This window comes from Rhineura floridana, chromosome 18, assembly GCF_030035675.1.
Source record: "Rhineura floridana isolate rRhiFlo1 chromosome 18, rRhiFlo1.hap2, whole genome shotgun sequence".
Taxonomy (NCBI): Eukaryota; Metazoa; Chordata; class Lepidosauria; order Squamata; family Rhineuridae; genus Rhineura; species Rhineura floridana.
Genome location: NC_084497.1, coordinates 17606333 through 17629560, shown reverse-complemented (window position 1 = coordinate 17629560; position 23228 = coordinate 17606333). Strand labels below are relative to the sequence as shown.

The following is a 23228-nucleotide window of genomic DNA, read 5'->3' as shown; positions in this document are numbered from 1 at the left end:
CTTACAGGGCTGAACAGAAAGGTATCTTTTTAGGAGAATGTACAACTGATTACACGGGCAAATGTTTTATAGCTGTAGATCAGTACAGGCATACCCCGCTTTAACATTCGCAATGGGGCTGGAGAGTATACTTTAAAAAGTGAAAATCTACTTTAAGTGAAGCAATAGTCTTCACTTGTACTGCACGCAATCACCACTAGATGGCAGCGGCGTCATGCCAATAAAACGTATGTTATTGCAAAGGGCGTGAACGTTAAGCGGGACAACAAAGATGATCAGGGGACTGGAAACAAAGCCCTATGAGGAGAGACTGAAAGAACTGGGCATGTTTAGCCTGGAGAAGAGAAGACTGAGGGGAGATATGATAGCCCTCTTCAAGTACTTGAAAGATTGTCACATTGAGGAGGGCCAGGATCTCTTCTCGATCGTCCCAGAGTGCAGGACACGGAATAATGGGCTCAAGTTGCAGGAAGCCAGATTTCGACTGGACATCAGGAAAAACTTCCTAACTGTTAGAGCCATACGACAATGGAACCAATGACCTAGAGAGGTAGTGCGCTCTCCGACATTGGAGGCATTCAAGAGGCAGCTGGACAGCCATCTGTCGGGAATGCTTTGATTTGGATTCCTGCATTGCGCAGGGGGTTGGACTCGATGGCCTTGTAGGCCCCTTCCAACTCTACTATTCTATGATTCTATCAAGGGTTGAATATGAGCAAGTGCAGATGCACAGTCTTCATTTTAACTGGGGCCCAGGACTAAAGTGCAGGTCTTTCCACCACAGCAGCAGTCTCCAGGTAATAAGGCTGGGTTGGGAGGAAGGGTTCTTACATTCCAAACATGTTAGATTGTTATGCGTCTTGTTATACGCCTAACACAATATAACTGTGCACACACGTTAAGGGAGTACTTTAGTTTGTATCCATTGATAGAGCAGACCCTACTGAATTGAATGAACCTTAGTTAGCCATATCTCAACACTGGACACAAGCCTCTTATGTTGCCTGTGGCCTATGAATGCAAAAACAATATTGAGGGCTGCAGTCCTAGACTAACATTTGTTGTGGTTGTTACATGCCTTCAAGTCAATTACGACTTACCGCAATCCTATTAATCTTTTTTGGATATATTCATAAGGTTTTCATGGGAAGAGGTATTCAGAGGTGGTTTACCACTGCCTTCCTCTTAGCCTACAGCACCCGGTATTCCCAGGCAGTCTCCCATCCAAGTATTAATCAGGCCTGACCCTGCTTAGCTTCCGAGATCAGACGAGATTGGGCGTGTTCAGGGTAGTATGACTATAGGCAGACTAACATAGAACTGATTTTTTTGAAAGCTGCTCTTGACAGCCTTTTGGCTAAAGGGTGAGTGGGTGGGTATAAATACCACAAATAAATAATGTAAAATAATTTAAAAAGAGGGGATTACCCTGAGAAAGTATACATTGCAGCAATATAAATGAAGTTTTCGTAATAGAGCTGCTTGCTGTCTTGGAAATCATCCATGCTGCAAGTGATTTCAGAGGAGCCAGCTCCTTTCACCGTCAGGGTTATGTAAGGCAGGAGAGCAGGTTCATCCCAGGCATAATCCAGAGAGGTCCCTGGCTTGACTTCAGTGCTGAGCCGTGGTTCTGCAACACCATGCTGAGCAAACACTAACGGGACCTACAATAATAGCAACGAAAGAAGTTACAAAGGTGTGAATGCTTTGCCATCAAGCCCCAGATCCATACTTGATATGGACACAGAACTTGCGTGTAGACCGCCCAGTGATTCTGTGGCAAAGGGGGTATCAGAGCACAGGTCTCAGGGGTTGCTCAAGTCGGGTTGAGAAAGGCCTGGATTGCTGAGGGTCGCAGCTGGGTAACCCAAAGCAATCCAGGGCTGTCAGTGGGCAGCAGGAAAGAGAGACAGGCATTGGGGGTGGAAAAGGAAACACACACTCACAATAGACTGAGGGTAGGAGGGAGCTAACTGATCGGCTGTGTCTTCCCAGGAGATGGTCGGCATTTCCGCCTGGCCTGCTTCCTGTCCCAGCCTCTCTCTTTGTCCTGCCTGTTGCCCTGCCCCCTGAAGCAGCACCATGCAAGATAGAACCCTTGGCTTACCAGCTGGTAAGCACAGGAATTCACCCTGTGGGGCACAGGGTGCTGCTATTTTGCAAAGGAAAGGGATTTTCTGCAGGGAAGGCATTTGCGAATGAGCAGCCTCCCGTAGAATCAAACCTCCTCTGAATGTATGCTTAATGAAGGTTTAAAAAAGCCTAATTTACACATTAGCCCCACACCCCTAAATTGATCAGGGACTGGATCCAGGTTGGATGGCCCTTGGGTCATTCAGGGGCCAAGGCCCCCAGGGGGGTCTGCACACTCCTATACTTAACCAATCAGACTACCCCCCTCTCTGCACCAGAACCTCTGGTGACTTATTTTTATAATCATCTATTCATGTATTTGAGTTACAGATTATTTTTTCCCACAGAACCTCCCTAGGATGATCTGTTTACCTTAGAAAAGTTGTCTATGCGGAATGGAGGTGGTAACTGATCGGTGTCACTGAACGAAACACGGTATGTAGCTCCCTTAAGAGTGATCTCTACTCGTAAGAAGTGGCATTTCCCAAGGGTGTCCCTGCAGAAGGTTAAAATACAACCAGTCCCGTTGATTTCACGAGTCAGAAAAGCGCCTTGACAAACTCATGGGCTTGATTCACAGCTTGAAGTTTTAAATCCAGGTGGAGGTACCTATTTGTTTCTGTGAACTAGATATCAATAGTGCTCTCACATGCTTGCAAACCCATCCCAATATTGGCACACCAGAGGCCAAAGCAATTCTAGGCATGATTGTCAAGTGTGTCAACTTTGAATCCATGCACCTTGCAAAAATTAGCACCAGGATAACAAACATGGATTTGTCTAATTTAGCGGCCTTGCCTCCCTCTCAGGGAAGGAGGGAGAAATATACACGCACAGCTATCACCCAGTGGCCAGGATATCTGTGGTCCTCTGATCTTTTGGAGGACGCTGGGTAGGAGGGATGCGTGTTGGAAGAAGGCATACAAGAGACCCCTCAGCCTGATGGAATTCAAGATATCCATCTCACTGCCCAGGGCAAGAGGTATCTGGTGACACACCTGAGAGTTTGCCGTGTTCTGTGGAGATTATGAGGTGCAGGAATGGGAAGCCTGTGTGTCCCCGACGGCTATGGAACACTTTTGACAAGAGGGACCACTCCCCTGAGTTCACTAATTGACAGCTCGGGAAGTCTGCGGCAACACTGAGCGTACCTTTGATGTGCTGGGCTGTTGGGATTCATCTTCCACCAGAACAACTGGGTTACATCCAGTGATTGGATTAACTGGATTTTTGGTCCAAGGGCTAGGCAGTGCATAGCAGATGTGGGAGAAGCAGCTGTTGGGGGAGGGGGTCTGGAATGAAGATGAGCCCAGGGGAGAATTTCTAAGCACACGAGGACCGTGAGATCAACTTGCTTGTGGCAAAGGAGGGAACCTGAGGTTTGAAGTAATGGTTCTGAACTCCCTCACACACACATGCACAAGAGAGAAAGAGGAAACCTGCCTTGGGGTCCAGCAGAGATCTTAGGTGCTGGAGACTTCTGATCAAAGAGGGGTGGCTCTTTTGCTTGTCGGTAACAAAGTCGTGGGCTTGCAGTAAAGTCAGTGTGCTACAGCGGTGGCTGATGCCCATCGAGACTGGTAGGGAGTCTGGCAGGGAGACCAATGGCTGGTGAAAGCCAGAGCCATTGGCAGGCAGAGCCAACTAATGCTAGATTTCTGTCCCCTTCCTCCTCCATACCAAAGGCAATGCTAAACTTAAGGAGGACACTGACAGGCAGTTCCCCCACAACTGATGGGCCATGGAGATCTTGGCGGAGACCTGAGAAGGTCAACCAGGTAGGTGTAGATGTGAATACCTTGAAAGTCGAACTGTGCTACCACTGAAATAATGAGCTTTGATGTTTGAGGTCAGAGAAGTAGTTCGGGAATGACCGAGAGAAGGAGCTGCTCTGATGCGCTGCTGTCCCAGGCAAAGGCAAGGAAAGAACTGGAGGGGGAGTATGCAAGGCTGGCACTAAGCTAGAGTTTTTATCATGCAGTTTCCCTGACTTCCTGGGTGGATAGGGGAACCCGAGATGGAGAAAAAGCATTTTCCTTGGCTTAGCACTACGTCCAACCTAGGGACTGTGGCTTTTTTCTCTCAAGCAAACCAAGAACAAACTTTACCTACAGATTATGGTTTGCGGAGAGCAAAACAAACCACAATCCCCAGTCTGGGCGCAATGCTAAGCCAGAGATCATGGCTCGTTTCCTCTGTACATTTAGACGGGAGGATCTCAACAGCCCAAATTGGCATGTTCATGGTAAATGATTAACTATGGCAGATCCCAGCATATAAACTGGGCCTATACGTAGACAGCAATTTCTTGGGGTTGGATAGTTGGATACAATGGGTATACTCTGAGTAGGACTTTAGCTGGATACTCAGAGTACACCAACTGAATTTAACAGACCTAAGTCAGCCATGTCCAATGAGTCTGCTCTGAGTAGGATTAGCACTGGATACCCTTCGTCTCTAGGATCACAGGCACATAGGAAGCAGCCTTATAATTGAGTCAGAGCATTGGTCAGTCTAGCTGAGTACTTACACTGACTGGCAGTGTTTCTCCAGAATTTCAGACAAGGTCCTCTCCCAGCCCTACCTGGGGATGCCAGGGACTGAACTTGGGACCTTCTGCAAACAAAGCAGATGTTCTGCCACGGAGCCAAAGCCCTTTCCCAAGATTCTGCCAAATTCTGTCTTGCGCAAAGACAACTACTTCTTTGCTTCTGAACAGAAGGGGTTTCCTGTGCATGTTTTTTTTAAAAGCACTTAAAGCGACTTCACCCACATATTAGAAACTACCTCATGTTGATATGGAAGGAGTTGTTCTTGTTGACTTCAAAACCTCCAGACCAAATGCAGTTTGGAACATCCATTAGCCGAACACAAAGTAGTTGGTCGTAATCATTGCGCGGCCAGTGGAAGACGACGCTGGAACCAGGGAGGGTGGAGATGTAGCCGTCTGGATTGGAAGTGCCCTGATAAAACACAGTAAAACACATCAATTATCCAACAGTATTTACATGTAACCATTTTGCACAAGGCCAATATGAGCAATTGTTTTCCTTCAACATGTATGCAAACAACACAAGGTGTCCCTAAATGTCACAAGTTACTAAATCAAAAACAGCAACAACAACAATACACCCATTTTCTTCCCGTGGCTGGCAAGGCACTCAATTCCTTTGTATCTACTATAAAAAACTTCACCAGTTTGCACCATTCTAGGCAGTTTCAATCATTCTAACACAAGCTCCACATTTATTCTCCGTGAAATGCCTGTATCAGGTTAATCTTTAGCATTTCCCACACTTCAGTGATTAACTAACCCTCCAGATGTTCTTGAGTAACAACGGCCACCATCATCCCTGGCCATTGGCTATGCTTGCTGGGGCTGATGGGAGCTGTCATTCAGCAACATCTGGAGGGCCAAAGGTTCCCCCATCCCTGGATTCCCTGAAGGGAGCTGTTTATGGAGCCAACGTTTTATTTGGCTTTTTGCTGTTGAAAATAGATACAACATTCCACCTGCATTTCTCATCTCCTTCAGGAAGGCAACGCCCACCTACCGCAAATCTAATACAGACCAATACAATGCAACTTTATTAGGCAAGCAATCAGTTATTTGAAGGACCACATGTGAACCTGTCCAGGACTTGAGATCAGCCTCGGAGTCCCTGCCTGCCATTAAGCAGTATTAAATTGGCAGGCACAAAAGACAGAACCTTTTTGATGGTGGCCCTTTGCGCTCACAGAACCGCCTCATGAGGAGGCCAAATGGGGTCAAAGCCAAGAGGCAAACCTGCGCTGCGGACAAGCCCAGTGAGTTTTTCCACAGGTGGAAGCCAAAAACCTCTTGGAGACTTGAGACAGCTGAGAATCCAGACAGCTCAGACGCATCCAGAGAACGTGCAACTACCATCCACAGAAGGAGCCTGGGCTCTGTCCCGCTCCCCAGCCATAGACTCTGTATCAGAAGATACCAACATAAATCCTGGGAAAGGGCTTACAAGTGCATGCCAAGCGCTACTACTACATCCTAACCCCTACCTATCTAAAATGTAGCATTTTTATCTTTACTTTGCTTGTATATAACTTTGTGCTTTGGAAACGGCTATGAATGACATTCGCACAGACCTTATATCACCCTGCCATTTGAACATGCCGTATGATACTCCAGCAACCACTACAGAGAACACCTTCGGAGGACCCCCTCACCTCGGAGAAGGACTCCTGCTGCCAAGGACCCACGACCGGAGGCTGCAATCGGCAGGTGACTGGTCCAGCTTGCAAGGTGAGACCAGCTTTGCCCTGACCTCCCTTCTTCATACTCTTGAAACTCATTCATTGGATTCTGACCTTGACTTGCCACCTTCCCTAAAAAGACTTGCATGCCTTATATGCCGCTTCCTACTACCGTTTGTCAAAAACTTCTGCATGCACCCACCTTCCATGGGAATGATATATGCTGCTTCACTGGGTACAATGGTCTGTAATCAAACGTCCTCTAACAAAAAAGATTAAATTGGCAGGCACGAAAGAGGGAACCTTTTTAGTCATGGATCTTTGCTTGTGGAATCCCCTCCCAAGAGAGAATCAAGTGGCCCCTACTCTGTCAGCTTTTAAACGGACCTTGAAAAAATGCTATCTATAAACAAACACCAGACTGAAATTATAATCTTGTAGTATTTAAATGTTTCAGTTTTATATTGTAATGTTATTGGCATGATGGTTTTGATGTAAGATGCTTTGGGAGGACTTTATTCAGAATGATGCACACAGACTGGAGGTCTGGCAGAGCGGAAAACAGGGAGCCCAGAAGTAGGTGGAGCCAGAGCATTGACAGGTGGAGCCAAGTAATTCTAATTTTGTTCCCATCCTCCTCCCTACTAAGTTCTACAAGGGACAACACTGAGACTATGGAGGAGAAAGCTGGCAGCAAGGATCAACCCCTGAACGGGATGAAATTAAGAAGGCAGGCAGGAGGGGACTGGCTGAGACCAGGCGGTGACTGGTGGGGCAATGCCTCATTTGCCCCAATAGATTGTCCTCCATTGTATAGGTATATTAAATAAATAAATAAGCAAGCAAGCATTAAAATATCCTCGGCACTGCACTTGTTGCCACTTACTACGTTCTCTTATCTTATCTAGGTTATGAGCCTTCAGAGCTAAGAGCCCTCCGCCATCCCCAAGCTTCTTATCATGAAAGTTACTTGCCCATTTCTTGGCTTACCACATGTATGACTGAACACCAGCCAGTGGCACTTGTAACCCATTTCACAAGTTTTATACGTTTCAGAATAAAAGCAATGTAGGGAGCTAGGAAGTTGGCTGCTAACAATCAGAGCTCCTCATCCTGGGCATTTTTCAGGAGTTCATGCTGAAGCTGGTATAAACTCAGTGGAAGGGAGTTGGCTGCCCACTATCACTGCTGCCATATACTCTCCAAAAAAGAGGCAATGCTATTCCAGAGGGCAAGCCAAGTTAATCTATTGTGGAAAAGACCATGGCACAGTGCAGACTTGTGGGGTACTTTTGGATCCCAGGTGCAGTTTTCACTGTGCAATTTGCACACAAGTAGACTAATAGGGATATCTTTTTAGGACATTGTCAGAAGCTGCCACCCGTACAGCATCCCCAAATTTCAGCCAGTTACCACTTACTGTTCTCCTTGTAGAAACAAAATACACCTGGGGTCCAAAAATACCCCAGCAAAAAGCCCTGAGGGCAAATTTCTGCCTCAGGTGAACTTTTATTATGCAATTTACACATAAGTAGACCTACAGAGTTGTCCTTCTAGGACATTGTCACCAACTGTCACCCATACAACATCCTCAAATGTTAGCCAGTTACCGCTTACCATTTTCCTTCTGGAAACCAAAAAAAACACTGGAGCCCAAAAATACCCCAAAAACTGTTTTGTATAAATATGCATGGAGAAGGGGCCAACATATACTGCTCTGAAAAATTCTATCTCCTCTGAATGTTTGTGGGTTTTTTTGGCTCAAGGCGCTTTGCTATTGCCAAGCACACTTGTGCTGACAGCACAGACAAAAATGGCCTCTAGAGAACAAAGTTACTCCATGAAGGTTAAAGGCTAAAAGACTGTGACACAGCAAAGACGCTCATCTTTGAGGTAGTCTTATATCGAAGCACTAGCATGGGCAGCCATAGGTTACAAGCACGAGGCTAAGCGCATGGAATTCCATGCAGGCAATGAAAGGACTTGTGGAGGAAGGATGTGGTGCTCCATCCCTGCTCTGTATCCAGCACAGAGACCAAGTGGGCTGCTGGAAGTGGAGTGGAGCTTGCTGTCCTCCCAATTTACCCCAGCAGGCTAGTAACTTTTGAGGGCTTATTTACAAGGCTGCTTTAGGATGCTGAAAGACACTTAGGAAGCAATACTAAAACTGCTAGGAGGGGAATAAATTCTCTTACCTGTCCTCTGGCAAATGCCCGCTGTGCAAAGGCAAGCTTGTGCATGGATTTATTATCTAATAGGTAGCGAGGGGCGAATGTTACCATACAGGTGTCAATGTAGCGACCTCTACCCTTCTTGACATCAATACCTAGGAAAAAATGCAGGTAGTTAGAACACAAATATCTGGAGCTCTAAAAATCTTAGAAGTAAATGTGGACATTTTATTGATTTCTTGATCACCTGTCTCTGACCTATGCATTCTCACACACCCTTCACTCGCCGCTCTTGTGTGCCACAACTGAAAATTTCCATGGTTTGTAAAATTACAGCTTCCTGTAGTTTGATCTCAGACTACAAACCAGCATCAGATCAGATCCTGTTTTGTTGTCTATGCTTACAACCACGGTTTAACGAACTATGATTTAACAAACTTTCTGGAAAATTTTAGTTGCAGCGTGCATATTCGACAACTATGACGTAACACAGTTTGACAGTGAAGATGCCATCTATTTATTATTTATAAATACTTATATGCCGCCTTCTGGGGCATTGGGGTGGAATAGCAGCACAGAGTGCTTGGCAGAACAACACAACTACCAACTCCATCTACGCCAAATGGCAGCAGGAAAGCCTCAGTGAACAATACATTCTAGAGGTGGCCTTTTTTCATGAGCATGCCATGTTTAACAGGACACTGTATACCATTTAGGCTCTTCTGGTAAGATAAGGATCTTCCTTCCCTCCCCCCAAACCACACACACACACACACACACACACACACACAAAAACCTTCCTTTTGCTCTTGCAAAGAACACCTAACGAGCTGATTCTGTTTGGGAACGAGTAAGGAATCTGATTTAGCCAATTATCTTCTGCTCTTAAATCTTCTTTCTGTACTTTTGTTGTTGCTGATTGGTTTGTTGCTTTGGATTTATTTACTTATTGTGCTTATCGAACCATCCTTTCAATTCAAATCCCACCCTTCCTCCCAAAAGAGTTCAAGGCGGAAGATCATGACTGTTGTACTGGTACTGGCGTCCTTGCGATGTAATGCTAAACTGTGGTTCAGAGTCACTGGCCATGAGTCTCATGCTCAGGCATTGTCCTTTCCTCTTTCAGCATGGCTGCATGAAGACCAGATGCTTTGCTTCTGGTTTTAACTAAACTGCTCATTGCCTCATTTCCACATCATGGTAAACCATGGTGCAGCTTAGTACAACAAGCTGTCTCTCGCAGAGGATCTTGCACCCACTTTGTTCCTCCTTCGGCTTTTTAGGCCAATGAGGGATGGCAGCTAAGCCAGCATGTGGCTTTAGTGTGTTGTCCAAATCAAGGTTTCTGGTTAAGGTCTCTCCTTCTTAACCACAACCTGTAGCCACAGGACAAACTTTGGCTATGGAACAGACCTTCACCACAACCCTGGTTGGGATGACACACTATGCCAAATGTAGACAACCAGGAAGGAGCAAAGCGGCCACAATCCCTTTTCAAGAGCCAGTTTGCACTAAGCCATGGTTTAGCTAAGCGTGACATTCAAAGGCACCCATTATGTTTGAATCCAGACAAACTGTGGTTCTTAACTAAGAGTTTAGTGGAATAAGCAAACTTCAAATCATGGTTTACACTCCTGGCTTGATTCCCTAAACCATAATTACCATTAACCAGAATTTCAGATTCTGACCAACTATAAACCATGGTTAATTGAAAATGGAAGTGAAAGCTTCCTGTTTGTAACCACACCGTAGGAAGGGGAGGGCACAAGCCTGATATTCACGGAAGCTAATAAACCACAGTTTAGCACAGCATCCAAACCAGACTACTGTCTCTTTAATTCTGTGATTGTTGTAAGCTGCTTTAGAAGTCAGTCTTAGTTAAAAAGAAAATCTGGTTATCAATAAACAAGCATATGAATTGTTCAACATTATGACTTCAATTATTATCTATACAGATTCTTACCGATATTATAGATAAGGCCCGGTCGGTTTCCTTGTTGGATAACTTTAAGGGCTCTGACGCCACTGCCTCCGTCCAGCGAGAAGCCCTGGCACCAGCCGGGCATACCTTCAGGGTGGATCCCTCTTCCAACTCTCATTGTGCAACTACAGCAAGGAAAACAACACATTGTAATTTAGCAACCTAAATTTTTATTTATTTATTAGATTTATATCCTGCCCTTTCTCCCAGCAGGAGCCCAGGGCGGCATATGAAGCTAAGCTGTTGCTTTCAGATGAGCCTTCAGAATCTATAAAACAGGCAAACTTTTTTTAAAAAAGAATACTGAAATATCTCATTGACCTCCTTTTTTCCTTCTCAGGTTTTGTTTGCATCCACAAAAAAACAAAAAGCAAATACGGAAGTATCAAAATTCAAAGATTGTAAACACTACCACCAGCCACTTAACTCACGGTTCTTGGGCATGATAAAGGTAAAGGTGTCCCCGCACTTGTAGTGCGAGTCGTTTCCGACTCTTAGGGTGACGTCTTGCGACGTTTACTAGGCAGACCGTATATATGGGGTGGGATTGCCAGTTCCATCCCCGGCCTTTCTTTACCCCCAAATATGTGCCGGGTACTCATTTTACCGACCACGGATGGATGGAAGGCTGAGTGGACCTCGACCCCTTTTACCGGAGATTCGACTTCCTCCTTCCGTTGGAATCGAACTCTGGCTGTGAGCAGAGCTTCGGCTGTGTTACCACCGCTTACCACTCTGCACCACGGAGGATCTTTGGGCATGATACTATATATAAAATTGAATATTCTTATTTACAAAGTTTACAGCTAAATCATATATATACTCCTTTTTAATTTACAAGGTATCCAGGGGTGGAGTGGGGGAAACATGTGCACAACAGAAATCAACAACGCAATTATAGGGACAGATCAGAGAAAGCAACTATTGGCAGAACCTTATTGTGATATTGATTGTTCTTTTCCTTACGATTTCCGTATTTTCAAGAGTGCCAAAGACAGGGGACAGTGCATATCTTTCTGACTCATACATAAAACAGAGGCACGCCATATTACATAAAAATCTCCCAAAGGCAAAGATGAAGAGACAGCTTAGTCACTGGCAATGAAGCCCACACTACATAGCCCCTTACAACAGGGATCCTCGGACTTTCCACCCCGAAGGCCCTGTCGGGACCGCTGAAGATCACTGAGGAGTACACTAGTCACAAAGTTGCAGCAGATGGAATGGCAGAGTCTGGCATAATTAGTTGGCAATTACTGACATTTTCTACTGATACTGAATCCGTCTTTGGAAACCGCTAAATTCCTTGCCACAGCGTGTTTCCTTGTGGCAAGGAGTTCCACAGCTCAGATTTCCTCAAGCTAAGTACAGCTATTTGCTATGGAGGTATTGCAACTCACACACACACCCCATTTCAGGCAGATCCAGAGAATCTAAGTATATGTGTGTTTCTGTGTCCCTTCCCATCCCCCACATGCCTCTCAAACTATTTATACTCATCTCTAGTCATTTCTTTTCCCATTCTCCTTTCACACGCAACTCGTACCTAATTTCCCCATCCGCCCCCCCCCCCAAACTGCCAGTTTCTCTTATTCCTCCTCTTGGATCCTTTTAACATTCCCTTCTGCCTCCTACGCCAGCTTTCCTCTCTTATCCCCTTCCTTTCTATCCCCCGTTAGTTTATCATGAAATACATTTTGCATTCCCCAAAACAACTACTGCTTTACTACCTAGCAGAAGTTGGAAACTCAAACCCTGAAAACAAATGGGCAAGCAACAATTCTTCGGAAAGTTCAACGCAGACATTGGCCCATTGAAGTTAATGAACACAACTAACTTAGCTCCGATAATTTCAGTGTGTCTACTCTGAGTAGGATTTAGTCGGCTACAACCCCAAAACATCAGCTCTCTTTGGGCTGCTTCACACATGATGTACTCTCTTCACAAACGAGGGGGCCCTAGTAATGAAGTACGGCCACCTTTGAGACAAGGAGCCAGGTAGGTTAAGCACATCTGCAAAAGATGGATGAAGCACTACCTGTTAGCACTAAGCCAAGGAAGTAACACCTCAAGGAAGTAGTTCTGTAGCAACCTCTTGGCTCTGCTGTAGCTCTTAAACCTAACTAGCTGCAATTACATTTAGATCAAAGTGACGTTTGAGAGTTGTCATGACCTCGGCATCCAGTAGTGACCGGGACACTGAGTTAGAAGCTGCAGGGGCACCAGAGTCAGGGCTCAGAGCTAACCATTGCACCCGAGGCTCCTGGACAAGAGCTCCTGCCAGCGCACCAGAAGCTAGACCAGCACGGGTTCCTGAATAACCAGTACCTCCCACGGCACATCACCAGAGCACACTAGGAGGGAAGATAAGGAACGGAGGAGTGCCTGTCTTCAGGCCAGAGGGCTAGCCCTTTAAGGCTTTGGAGTTGTCTACAAGGGGGTGGAGCCTGGAGGAGGTAGCCTGCAGAGAGGGACATGAAAGGCCTCAGTCTGCTCCCCACCTTTGTCGGAGCAAGTTGCTCATCTGGAGCTGTCTGGGGTCCGGCCTTGCCTTGATGCATTCTCCATGGGATCTGGCATTGGACCAGAACACCAAAGCAGTAGAGATGGCCCTGATCATAGGTAACTTTAAAAGAGGAATTGGACGAATTCATGGAGTAGAAGCCACTAATAGCTATTAGCTGAAGAAGTCCTCCATGCATTATACTAGGAGACAAACAATGGGGGAGAACTATTGTTTTCTGCACTATTATATATCTAGATGTCCACTGTTTGAAAGATGATGCTGATCTAGATAGACTGTTCCAGCAGAGGCCTAAAAGTCCTAGTCCATCACTTTGACCCAGGTATGGCCAATGTAGTTCTCTCCAGATGTTGGTAGACTCCCAACTTGCACAAGCCCCAGCCGACATGGCTCACAGTCTGGGATTGTGGGAGCGGCAATCCAGTAACATCTGGAAGGCACCTCCTTGGCTGCCTCTGCTTTAGCCACCATATTGTGCTAACAAGAATGCCAACACCTGGCACTGTGGCTAGAGAGTCAGACTAAAACCATGAAACTCGCTGGTTAACCTTAGGCCAGCCATTCACTCTCTCGGCTTAACCCAGCTCAGAGGGCTGTCAGGAGGGGGAGACAAGTGTATGTCACCCCCACCTTGAACACTTTGGAGGAAAGGTATGAAATAAATAGAAAAATGCATATATAAATAATCTACACTGATTCCCGGTGGGGTGGGGGGAGAGACCCTCACATAACAGTTTGCAAAGAGCTGTTTTTCTTTCCTTGGGAAATCTGACTGAAGCTTTTATATGAAACCAATTTAATTCACGCAGTAGCAGCAGAATTGCCCATTTACTCTAGATAAACTGGAAGAGATTAAGCTTGTGTGTGTGGTGTGTGTGTTGGGAGTCATTTCCTCTACAAAAAAAGATTCCCAGTGGGAAATTTGGAGAACAAGACCCTCTCAGTTGCCTCTCTCTCTGCAGGGTGTCCTGAGCCCATTTTTTATTGCTTCTGTAATAAGCCAATCAAACACACAGTCGCATTTCATTCATCACGGAACCAATTCTCTAATCCGCCTACTGCCTTGACCAGTTTGAGACGTTATTGTGCTAATGCACAGTTTTCTTGCAGCGGCCCATCCGCCGTCACTGAAGCTTACAGGTTAGGTTGTTCTTTGTCGGCGTAACAGAAGAGGAGAGGGCTCAGGCTCCGGGCAAGCTCGTGCTCCTCAAACTGCGCTGCCGCATCGATCTTGGCATTGTCTTGTCTAAAGATCAGCGGCAACCCTTAAACAAACAAGAGAGGATAAAAGTTGGCTTTTGAACCTGTAGTTGCACTTCGACGCACAGTCAACTGCCTAATTCAAGCACTTGATGGACTCCCTTATTCTGAACTTATCATTTCAACATTGTTTTTAAAACAAATTCCTTTTACCTGACACGGTACAAAAAAAAACAACCCGCTTACGCAACAGATATACCCACCTTTTCAAAGGCAGGCATATTTAGAGATGTGGAGGCCCGGGGGGGGGGGGATAACCCAGAGAAATGTGGAGTTTTCCCATTTTTCCCAGAAAAAAAATGGGGAAAACTTAAAAACAAAAACCTGCTGTAGCTACCTCGACACACACGGAACAGCATGCAATGCAGTTGCACATAACATTTAGATGATATTTATTGCTTACTACAAGAAGTTTAGTCTCATGGCGACTTACAATTTTTGAAAGCATCTAAAATACATAAAAGCACTTAAAATATAACAGAGATTAAAATAAAAAACCCACCAAACACACTATTAACTAAAAGCGCTCATCCAACACCACCCAACTCAAAGATGAGCAGCAATTTGGAGCAAAATGCCTAGGTGAATAACAATCTTTTCACCTGGCACCTAAAGACTGATAGAGATGAGGCACGCCAAATCTATCTGGGAAGAGCATTCCACAATCACGGAGCCACCACTGAAAAGGCCGGCTCTCGTGTTGCCATCCTCCCAACCTCCCTTGGATGGGACACATGAAGAAGGGTCTGAGATGATGAACACAGGGTCCTGGTTGATTCATATTGGGAGAGGTGGTCTCTAAGGGATTGGGGTCCTGAGCCATATAAGGCTTTATAGGTCAAAACCAGCACTCTGAATTGGACCGGGAAATGAACTGGCAGCCAGTGTAGTGGGTCCAGAATCAGCGTTATAGGATCAGACAGACTTCCTCCGGTCAAGAATCTGGCCACTGAGTTCTGCATTAGCTACAGTTTGCAAACTGATATCTGTTCTTTGATGGTGGACATTCTTAGCATCATCAATTCTCTTAATGCTACAGGTTGCACTTGAGGGTATATGAACTTAGTGCTTTCTTCAGATAAACATGCTCGGGGGCTGCGGACGTCACCTGAGGCTTTTCTCTGGGTGCCCCATCCAATGTAAGGACAGAATGGGTCTTTTCTGTAGTGGCTTCCCATCTATGAACATAAGAAGAGCCTGCTGGATCAGGCCAGTGGCCCATCTAGTCCAGCATCCTGTTCTCACAGTGGCCAACCAGGTGCCTGGGGGAAGCCCGCAAGCAGGACCCGAGTACAAGAACACTCTCCCCTCCTGAGGCTTCCGGCAACTGGTTTTCAGAAGCATGCTGCCTCTGACTAGGGTGGCAGAGCACAGCCACCATGGCTAGTAGCCATTGATAGCCCTGTCCTCCATGAATTTGTCTAATCTTCTTTTAAAGCCATCCAAGCTGGTGGCCATTACTGCATCTTGTGGGAGCAAATTCCATAGTTTAACTATGCGCTGAGTAAAGAAGTACTTCCTTTTGTCTGTCCTGAATCTTCCAACAGTCAGCTTCTTGGAATGTCCACGAGTTCTAGTATTATGAGAGAGGGAGAAGAACTTTTCTCTATCCACTTTCTCAATGCCATGCATAATTTTATACACTTCTATCATGTCTCCTCTGACCCGCCTTTTCTCTCAACTAAAAAGCCCCCAATGCTGCAACCTTTCCTCGTAAGGGAGTCGCTCCATCCCCTTGATCATTCTGGTTGCCCTCCTCTGAACCTTTTCCAACTCTATAATATCCTTTTTGAGATGAGGCGACCAGAACTGTACACAGTGGCTCTCCCCAGGGAGGCCCACCAACTTTGAGATCGTTTCACAGTACCAGGCACAGACGTTACTGTTTTCCTAGGCAGCTGGGCGGCACCAATGACTGGATTCAGATTATTTTTATGTGCTATTGTGTTTTGATTGCATTGTATTGTGTGCTATTCCATTTTGATGAATGTATCTTTTAGTGTGGTTGCAAATTGCTTCGGGACTCTTTTTGTAGTGGGAAGCAAGATATAAATTCAATAAACCTAACCTAGTCAGAGCTCTCATTTTCAGGTAAGCAGCCAATTGTAAGAAGTTAAGTTAGATTTACCTGTTTTGTTGATGAGCCAATATGGTGCTGAAATAAATATCTTCAAGGACCCTTCAGCTCGACACACAATCCTTATAGTGAGATTCAATTGCCGCTTGTTAATGTCGTACATTCGCATCCGCACTATATAGTTTTGTGTTCCAGGAGGTATTAAAAGCTCCTTGCACTGTGGAAAGTTTTCGAGGGAGACTCCTGAAATTTGAAAGAAAAAAAGTTGTGCTCTCTTGTTGACTGCTCTTACATGGCACCGTTTACCTGAGCTAGGGGCACTTTTTTGGTGACTGGAGAGCCACATAAGAAACCCAGATCTGAAAACGGATTACACACTCTCCTTACAGGCAATTCAAATTTCATTAGCAGAATTTGAATCCAGGTCATCGCTATTACATCCAAATGATAATTCTTAAAGCTACTTCAAAAAAACTATCATGGCTTCTCCCAAAGAACTTTGGACATCGATATTTATTTTGTATCATACATTTACATTGCTCTGTCCATTTGGAACCATTTTAGGTGTTTTATCACTCTGTTTTATTTGCTTTGTATATTCTGTTGTTGTAACCCGCCCTGGGACCTTATGGTGAATGGCTGGAAAGAAATTGAATAAATAAGCCAGGCAGCCAAATTAATGTTGATCCCTTTCTCAGTGCTGATAATAATAAAATACATTATGTATTAACTTATGCATACTGCCGAAAAGTCAATGTTCCCTGGGTGGTTAACAATACAACTCCAAAACACTCCACATTTTAAACTAATAAAAAGCAGACTAAAGCAATCGCAATATAAAACTAGATGAGATGAAACCACAGGTACCAGTACAGCAGGTAGAGCAGACCTAAAATCTTAATTTTAGAGATCTTAATTTTTTTAAAAAAATGCCTCAACACAGCAAGATTACATTCATGTCTTTGCACTGCTTATGAGACCGTTGAATAGATCGCACAAACACGGCAGGCAAAATCTGCCCCCAAAAGTGGATGTCAAGTGAGGATGGAAGAAGTGTATGTGTGGTATTCACATTGAAACTAGAATTCATAGCTATTCTTCTGATCGATGGAACCACACAACTGCCGTCTAGTGGAGCACACCCATTGCCACTTTCCCCAAATCAAACCGTCCACACCTTTGTAAGATGGGATGTGCTACAAGAGTACTCCTGTTGAGGTTATGCTGAAACCAGCCATGGTCCTCAGACCTTTCCCCTCTCCTCTCCCTGCCCCTTTTCTCCATTTTTTTCCCCCAAGTGAAAAAAAAGTGACGTCGACAACTTCTGGCTACTAAACCTGTTCAGTCCTCAGTGGGCTGTTCTGTTGTTGTTTTCCCGCCCATTTGATTTTGCTTTTTTAAAGAACTGCAATGGGGAACCTGCAGCCCTCCAGATGTTGCCAGACTCCAACTCCCATCAACCCTAGTCCCTCCCATGCCGAACTCTCTGTCAATACAAGTTTGGAAGGCATCGTCCCTATTCTCTTTCAGACGTCTTTTTTAAAAACTGCATCGTTCACACAGGCCTTTGGGAAGGTTTTTTTTTCTTTTTTAACCAACCAGGTTTCACTGATACGTCACTGACGTTTTGACTGTTATGATTCCATGATAGCGGCTTTTAATGTTTCTCACCGTCTTGGTATATTTTCTATGCAAGTGCAGTTTAAAATATTTAAATTAATCAATGAGAACATATATGGCGCGGGACCACAATACCTGCTGGAACGCCTCTCCCGATATGAACCTGCCCGTATACTACGTTCAACATCGAAGGCCCTCCTCCGAGTTCTGACTCATAGGGAGGCTCGGAGGATGGTAACAAGAACTAGGGCCTTCTCAGTGGTGGCCCCCGAACTGTGGAATAGTCTTCCCGATGAGGTGCGCTTGGCGCCGACGTTGTTATCCTTTCGGTGCCAAGTTAAAACCTTTCTCTATTCTCAGGCATTTTAGTCTTTTAATTTTTAAATATGTTTAAATTGATTTTAGATTTGTGGATCTCTATTTACATGTTTTATACTGAATTATAGGATTTTTATTGTGTATACTTATACTTTTCTGTTGTACACCGCCCAGAGAGCTATGCTAGTCGGGCGGTATAGAAATTCAATAAATAATAAGAAGAAGAAGAACATGACAAGAGCATAAGAAGTGCCCTGTGGATCAGGGCAAAGGCCCATGTAATTCAGCACCCTGCTCTCACAAGTAGCTAACCAGTTGCCTATGGGAAGTCTGCAAGCAGGACCTGAGCGCAACAGCAATTTCCCCCTCCTGTGGTTTCCAGTAACTGATATTCAGAAGGTTTACTGCCTCTGACCAGGGAGGTAGAGCATAGCCATTGTGGCAAACGGTCAGGGATGATGGAAGTTGTAGTGTAGTAAAATCTGGATGGCCACAGGTTCTGCAACCCAGATTTAAGTTTTCCCCCCTGTACTTCTGTATAACACAGGGCTCCCCCGAGCATAACTACAGGATGCAGTTTAGCCTTACCAAGCTCAATGTTCTGTGAAGTGTCCGCTGTATGCAACACTGCCTCTTTGCCAGGTTTCAGTGCCCCATTAATTGGCACCCCTTTAACATAGAACTCCAGTTCGCAAGGCAACAGGTTACAGATCACCACAGTCGGCAAGAGATAAATGGTGTGCCCAGGCTGCCTGAAGATCTGCTTAGCGCTGTCAGAGAATATGCTGGAGGGCATGTAATCTGGATAATTCTCTTTCTTTATAGCGACACAAAACCTAGAGAAAAAGGGAGACAGAGGCACGTGAACAAACACCATGAAGCCAAATTGCACGGCTTGAACTTTTGCAGCTGCAACATAGCCAGTCTAGCTTCTTAGCACCAAATTGCTCATGTCTTCGCTCATTTCTCTCCCTGGCCTCCCCATGAAGCAACCGCCCTTATTATTCTAACTATTACACCTTGATGCTTCTGGACCCATATCCAGGTCACAGCCTGATCCAGGTCACAATGCTGTACAAGTATATGGAAAAAAACATGCCAAATACACATATATATATAAGAAACGTGTCCCCAAATGAGTAGTTGGGTTTAAGGTGGGTCCCAGGTCTGAAACCCAGAGTGGGTTTTAACAATCAATCCCTTTTCCCAGGACACTGTAGCTCTGTTAGGTGCACAGGGATCTCCAGACAACTCTCAGCACCCTTAATAAACTACAGCCCCCAGGATTCTTTGGGGGAAAGCCATGGCTGTTTGAAGTGGTATTATACTGCTTTAAATGTAGAGTGTAGATGGGGCCTCAGTCGCATTACCTTCCCTTGTGCTACAACAGGTGTGGGGAACCTGTGGCCCTCCACATGTTGCTGAACTACAACTCCCATCATACCTGCCCATTGGCCATGCTTCCTGGGGCTGATGGGAGCTGTCGTCCAGCAACATCTGAAGGAGCAAAGGTTCCCCATCTGGGTGCTACAGCAAATCACAGCAACAAAGCTTCAGAAAGGTCTCAAAGACAAGACATTTCATCCTTGCTCCGTTCTAAAATCCCTTCTGCCAGCACAACCTCCTTCCCAAGACTCAAATCACCTGAAGAAACGGCTGTTTTCAGACTCCATCGCGTGGCACTCTCGTTTGCTGCTGCTGACCTCCGAGGTCTTCTGCACGTTCGTCCAGTGGATTGGAGACTTGCAGAAGAAGACCCCCATCCCCTTTGGCCTGGCCTGAAGCCTCCAGGATGTCAGATGCAGGGGAACAGCAAAGGAATCCCCAGGCATCACTGCCGGCAGCACTACAGGTTCTGCAACCAAGTGAGAAACAAGGAAAAGACATTAGATTCAGGACAGACAAAGAAAGCACTTCTGCGCACGGTGCAGAGTTAAACTCTGGAACTGCCTGCCACAAGAGGCAGTATCAGCCACCAATCTGGATGGCTTTGAAAGAGGGTTAGACAAATTCATGGAGGAGAAGGCTATCAGTTGCTACCAGCCACAATGGCTACCGTGTACCTCTGCTGTCAGAGGGATGTCAACTGCTGGGAACTGCAAGTGGGGAGAATGCTCTGGTGCTCAGGCCCCGCCTGTGGGATTCCCACAATGGGCATCCGGTTAGCCACTGTAAGAACAGAATGCGAGACCAGGTGGAGTTTTGGCCCGATTCAGTAGAGCTCTTCTTATGCTCATTTTGTCAGAACAAACCCTTTCTCAAAGAGAAACAAGTTCTTCTTAACTCTCGTCCAAAAATGTGCTCCATAGCAGCAGTACAAATTTTCTCAGTGGAATGAGTGCACTCTGGAGAAAGGACACACACCCCCATTTAAGGGCTGCAAGTAGAACCAGGGTTGTGCCGCTTACTTTTTCTGCAACCTAGGGCAAGTGGAGTTTCACTGCTTTCAGTTAGCTGGTTAATTTATATCCCACCGTTTTCTCCAAGGAGCTCAAGGGGGTGCACGCGGTTCTCCCTCTCATGTAATCCCCACAACAAGCCTATGAGGTAGGTTAGGCTGAGAGGCAGTGACTGGCCCAAGGTCACCCAGTAAGCTCCATGGCTGAGTGTGGATTTGAACCCCGGCTTCCCAGGTCCTAGCTGAGCACTCTAACCACCACGCTGGCCTTGCCACCACTTGGGTGAGGAATCTGACCTCCCCGTTCCCATCCCTGCCTCGGCGGCTTGCTTTGGCCTGGGACCCAAAATGCAGGGCAGTGCTGTCGGCTCCCCTTGCTCAGGCTCTCACTCTGGAGCCTCAGGTTGCTCCGTGGCAGCCCGATCTTTGCTGCTCATGGTGGTCTTTGCTGCATCAAAGGCAATGAAAGCTTCAATGCAGTTACAGCGCTGCTGGAACACATCAGACCAGAGGCTTCACTTTGCTCACTTCTCCCACTTCCACGAGGTAAAGATGATTTGCAAAGGCCTTCCTCTGGTATCCTCCAGAGCCCATAGGAGAAGCTACCTCCACCAACCGAGGAGCACCCCCCCCCCCATATAGCCACACAACGTCAGTGGGCAACTGATAGGTTTTTTCTACTTTGATTTCAGTGCTTGCGGCGGCAAGACCTCTGCACATGAGCTAGCAGCTCTTAAAATTACTTATTACGAACAAAAAAGATAGCAGGCAGGCAACCCTCAGACACAGTCGTAAGGCCTCACAACTTAGATCACCTCCTGTCTCTCTTAATTTTTGCATTTAAATAAATCCTGTGCAGGTTTTTAAGGATCCTTTGAAAAACTCACAAAGAAAATGGACTGAACGGACTTTAGTCCCATCCCATGACAAACCGTCCCAACACGGGATTTGCCCTTGGACCCCCCTCCTGCCTGGCTTAAAACACGGTGGCTGTGAGATTAAAATAGAACGAGGAAAATCATGAATGCTGCCTTAAGTTCCTTGGTGGAACTGAAAAATATTGATGTAATGAATGTGTACGTACTGCCTTCAAGTCGATTCCGACTTATGGCGACCCTATGAAGAGGGTTTTCACGAGGCTGAGAGGCGGTGACTGGCCCAAGGTGACCCAGTGAGCTTCATGGCTGTGTGGGGAATCAAGCCCTGGTCTCCCAGGTCGCAGTCCAACACCTTAACCACTACACCACACTGGCTCTCAATGTAATGAATATATATATATATTAGGTTATATCCAACATTAGTCCTACTCAAAGTAGACCCATTGAAGTTAACAGACATGACTAGCGTAGGTTCATTAATTTCATTGGATCTACTCTGAGTAGGAGTTAGTTGAACACAATCCATTGTGAAGAATAAGGCACTATCTTTTCTGAATAGGTGCCAAACTGAGGCCAGGCCATCCTCCAAGAGGAGATAAGTCAAGTTAAAAACCCTAGGAGCTCTTCAACGAATCCCTTTGTGTGCATCGGAAAGAGAAAAGTGGAAAGAAAAAAATGCATATCTAGGGTTGCAAGGAAGTGACACTTTTTTCTGAACTACAGATACATGTTTCCTTTCCAATGGCGGCAAATGGAGATGAACGAACAACCACATACGCTTATGCTATTAACAGCTGCCACGCCCTGCAGGACCGGGTCCCAGGTACTCAGCCAGCTGTGGCTAACCTTTTCCACCTGTCCCTCCTTGGAGGGATATATAGGCTGGCTGGCTGAGAGGCCTGGGAGACCTTCTGCCTGCAGGAAGAGGAACATTGCGCTGCCAGGGAAGGAGAGCCCCTCGTCATCTGCTGCTGCTGCTGCTGCGCTGCTTCCCCTGGCTGTCACCACCACCACCCTTCCTGCTGGACTGCTGCTATTAACAGCTGCCACGCCCTGCAGGACCAGGTCCCAGCTTATTTCATCATTGCCGCTGCACTGTGCGAGGAGAGTCTTCGGCATGGGACATTGTCGCCGGATGTATGCTGTGTGGTGTGAATGAGATTTGTGTGTGTATGTATGTGAGTCGTTGCTTGTTTTAACTACACTTTAATTGTATTTTATTGTATTTTAATGCTATTTAATTATTTGTTCTGTTGAGTTTGCTATTTATTTCTATGTTTTTGTATTTTATGTTGCTGTTTTACTCTTATGTACACCGCCCAGAGAGCCTTTTGGCTCTGGGCGGTATAGAAATTAAATTAAATAAAAAATAAAAAATAAATAAATGATACGCAATATTTTAGGAAGGAATGCAGAAGTTGCCTTATACTGAGTCAGACCATTGGTCCACCTAGTTCAGTATTGCCTGCACTGATTGGCAGCAGCTCTCCAGGTTTTAGATGGGGGACATCCCCAGCCTTATCTGGAGATACCGAGGACTGAACTTGGGCCTTCTGCATGCAAGACAGTTACCATTGGTGCAAGGCCCTGTCCTTCATTTTTAAAAAATATTTTTAAATTATCCTTAGTCCTTCAGTG

At 45.7% G+C, this 23228-nt stretch overlaps 1 protein-coding gene and 1 non-coding gene across 9 annotated transcripts in view; both read right to left on the bottom strand.

Annotated features, from left to right (window-relative positions):
• Nucleotides 1-23228, bottom strand: part of VPS13D (vacuolar protein sorting 13 homolog D) — a 191541-nt gene that overhangs the window by 76152 nt on the left and 92161 nt on the right. For all 8 annotated transcript variants that reach the window (XM_061602192.1, XM_061602194.1, XM_061602191.1 and 5 more), the window contains 9 exons: nucleotides 19959-20169; nucleotides 18903-19150; nucleotides 16428-16619; nucleotides 14178-14304; nucleotides 10498-10640; nucleotides 8559-8689; nucleotides 4921-5096; nucleotides 2506-2629; nucleotides 1429-1664 (listed from right to left, as the gene is read on the bottom strand). In XM_061602192.1, coding sequence (XP_061458176.1) covers nucleotides 1429-1664; nucleotides 2506-2629; nucleotides 4921-5096; nucleotides 8559-8689; nucleotides 10498-10640; nucleotides 14178-14304; nucleotides 16428-16619; nucleotides 18903-19150; nucleotides 19959-20169 — 1588 coding nt within the window. The remainder of the gene's footprint in view (nucleotides 1-1428; nucleotides 1665-2505; nucleotides 2630-4920; nucleotides 5097-8558; nucleotides 8690-10497; nucleotides 10641-14177; nucleotides 14305-16427; nucleotides 16620-18902; nucleotides 19151-19958; nucleotides 20170-23228) is intronic.
• LOC133372999 (5S ribosomal RNA) lies at nucleotides 1188-1306 on the bottom strand. The gene has a single exon (XR_009759597.1). It is a non-coding gene; the product is annotated as a 5S ribosomal RNA (ribosomal RNA).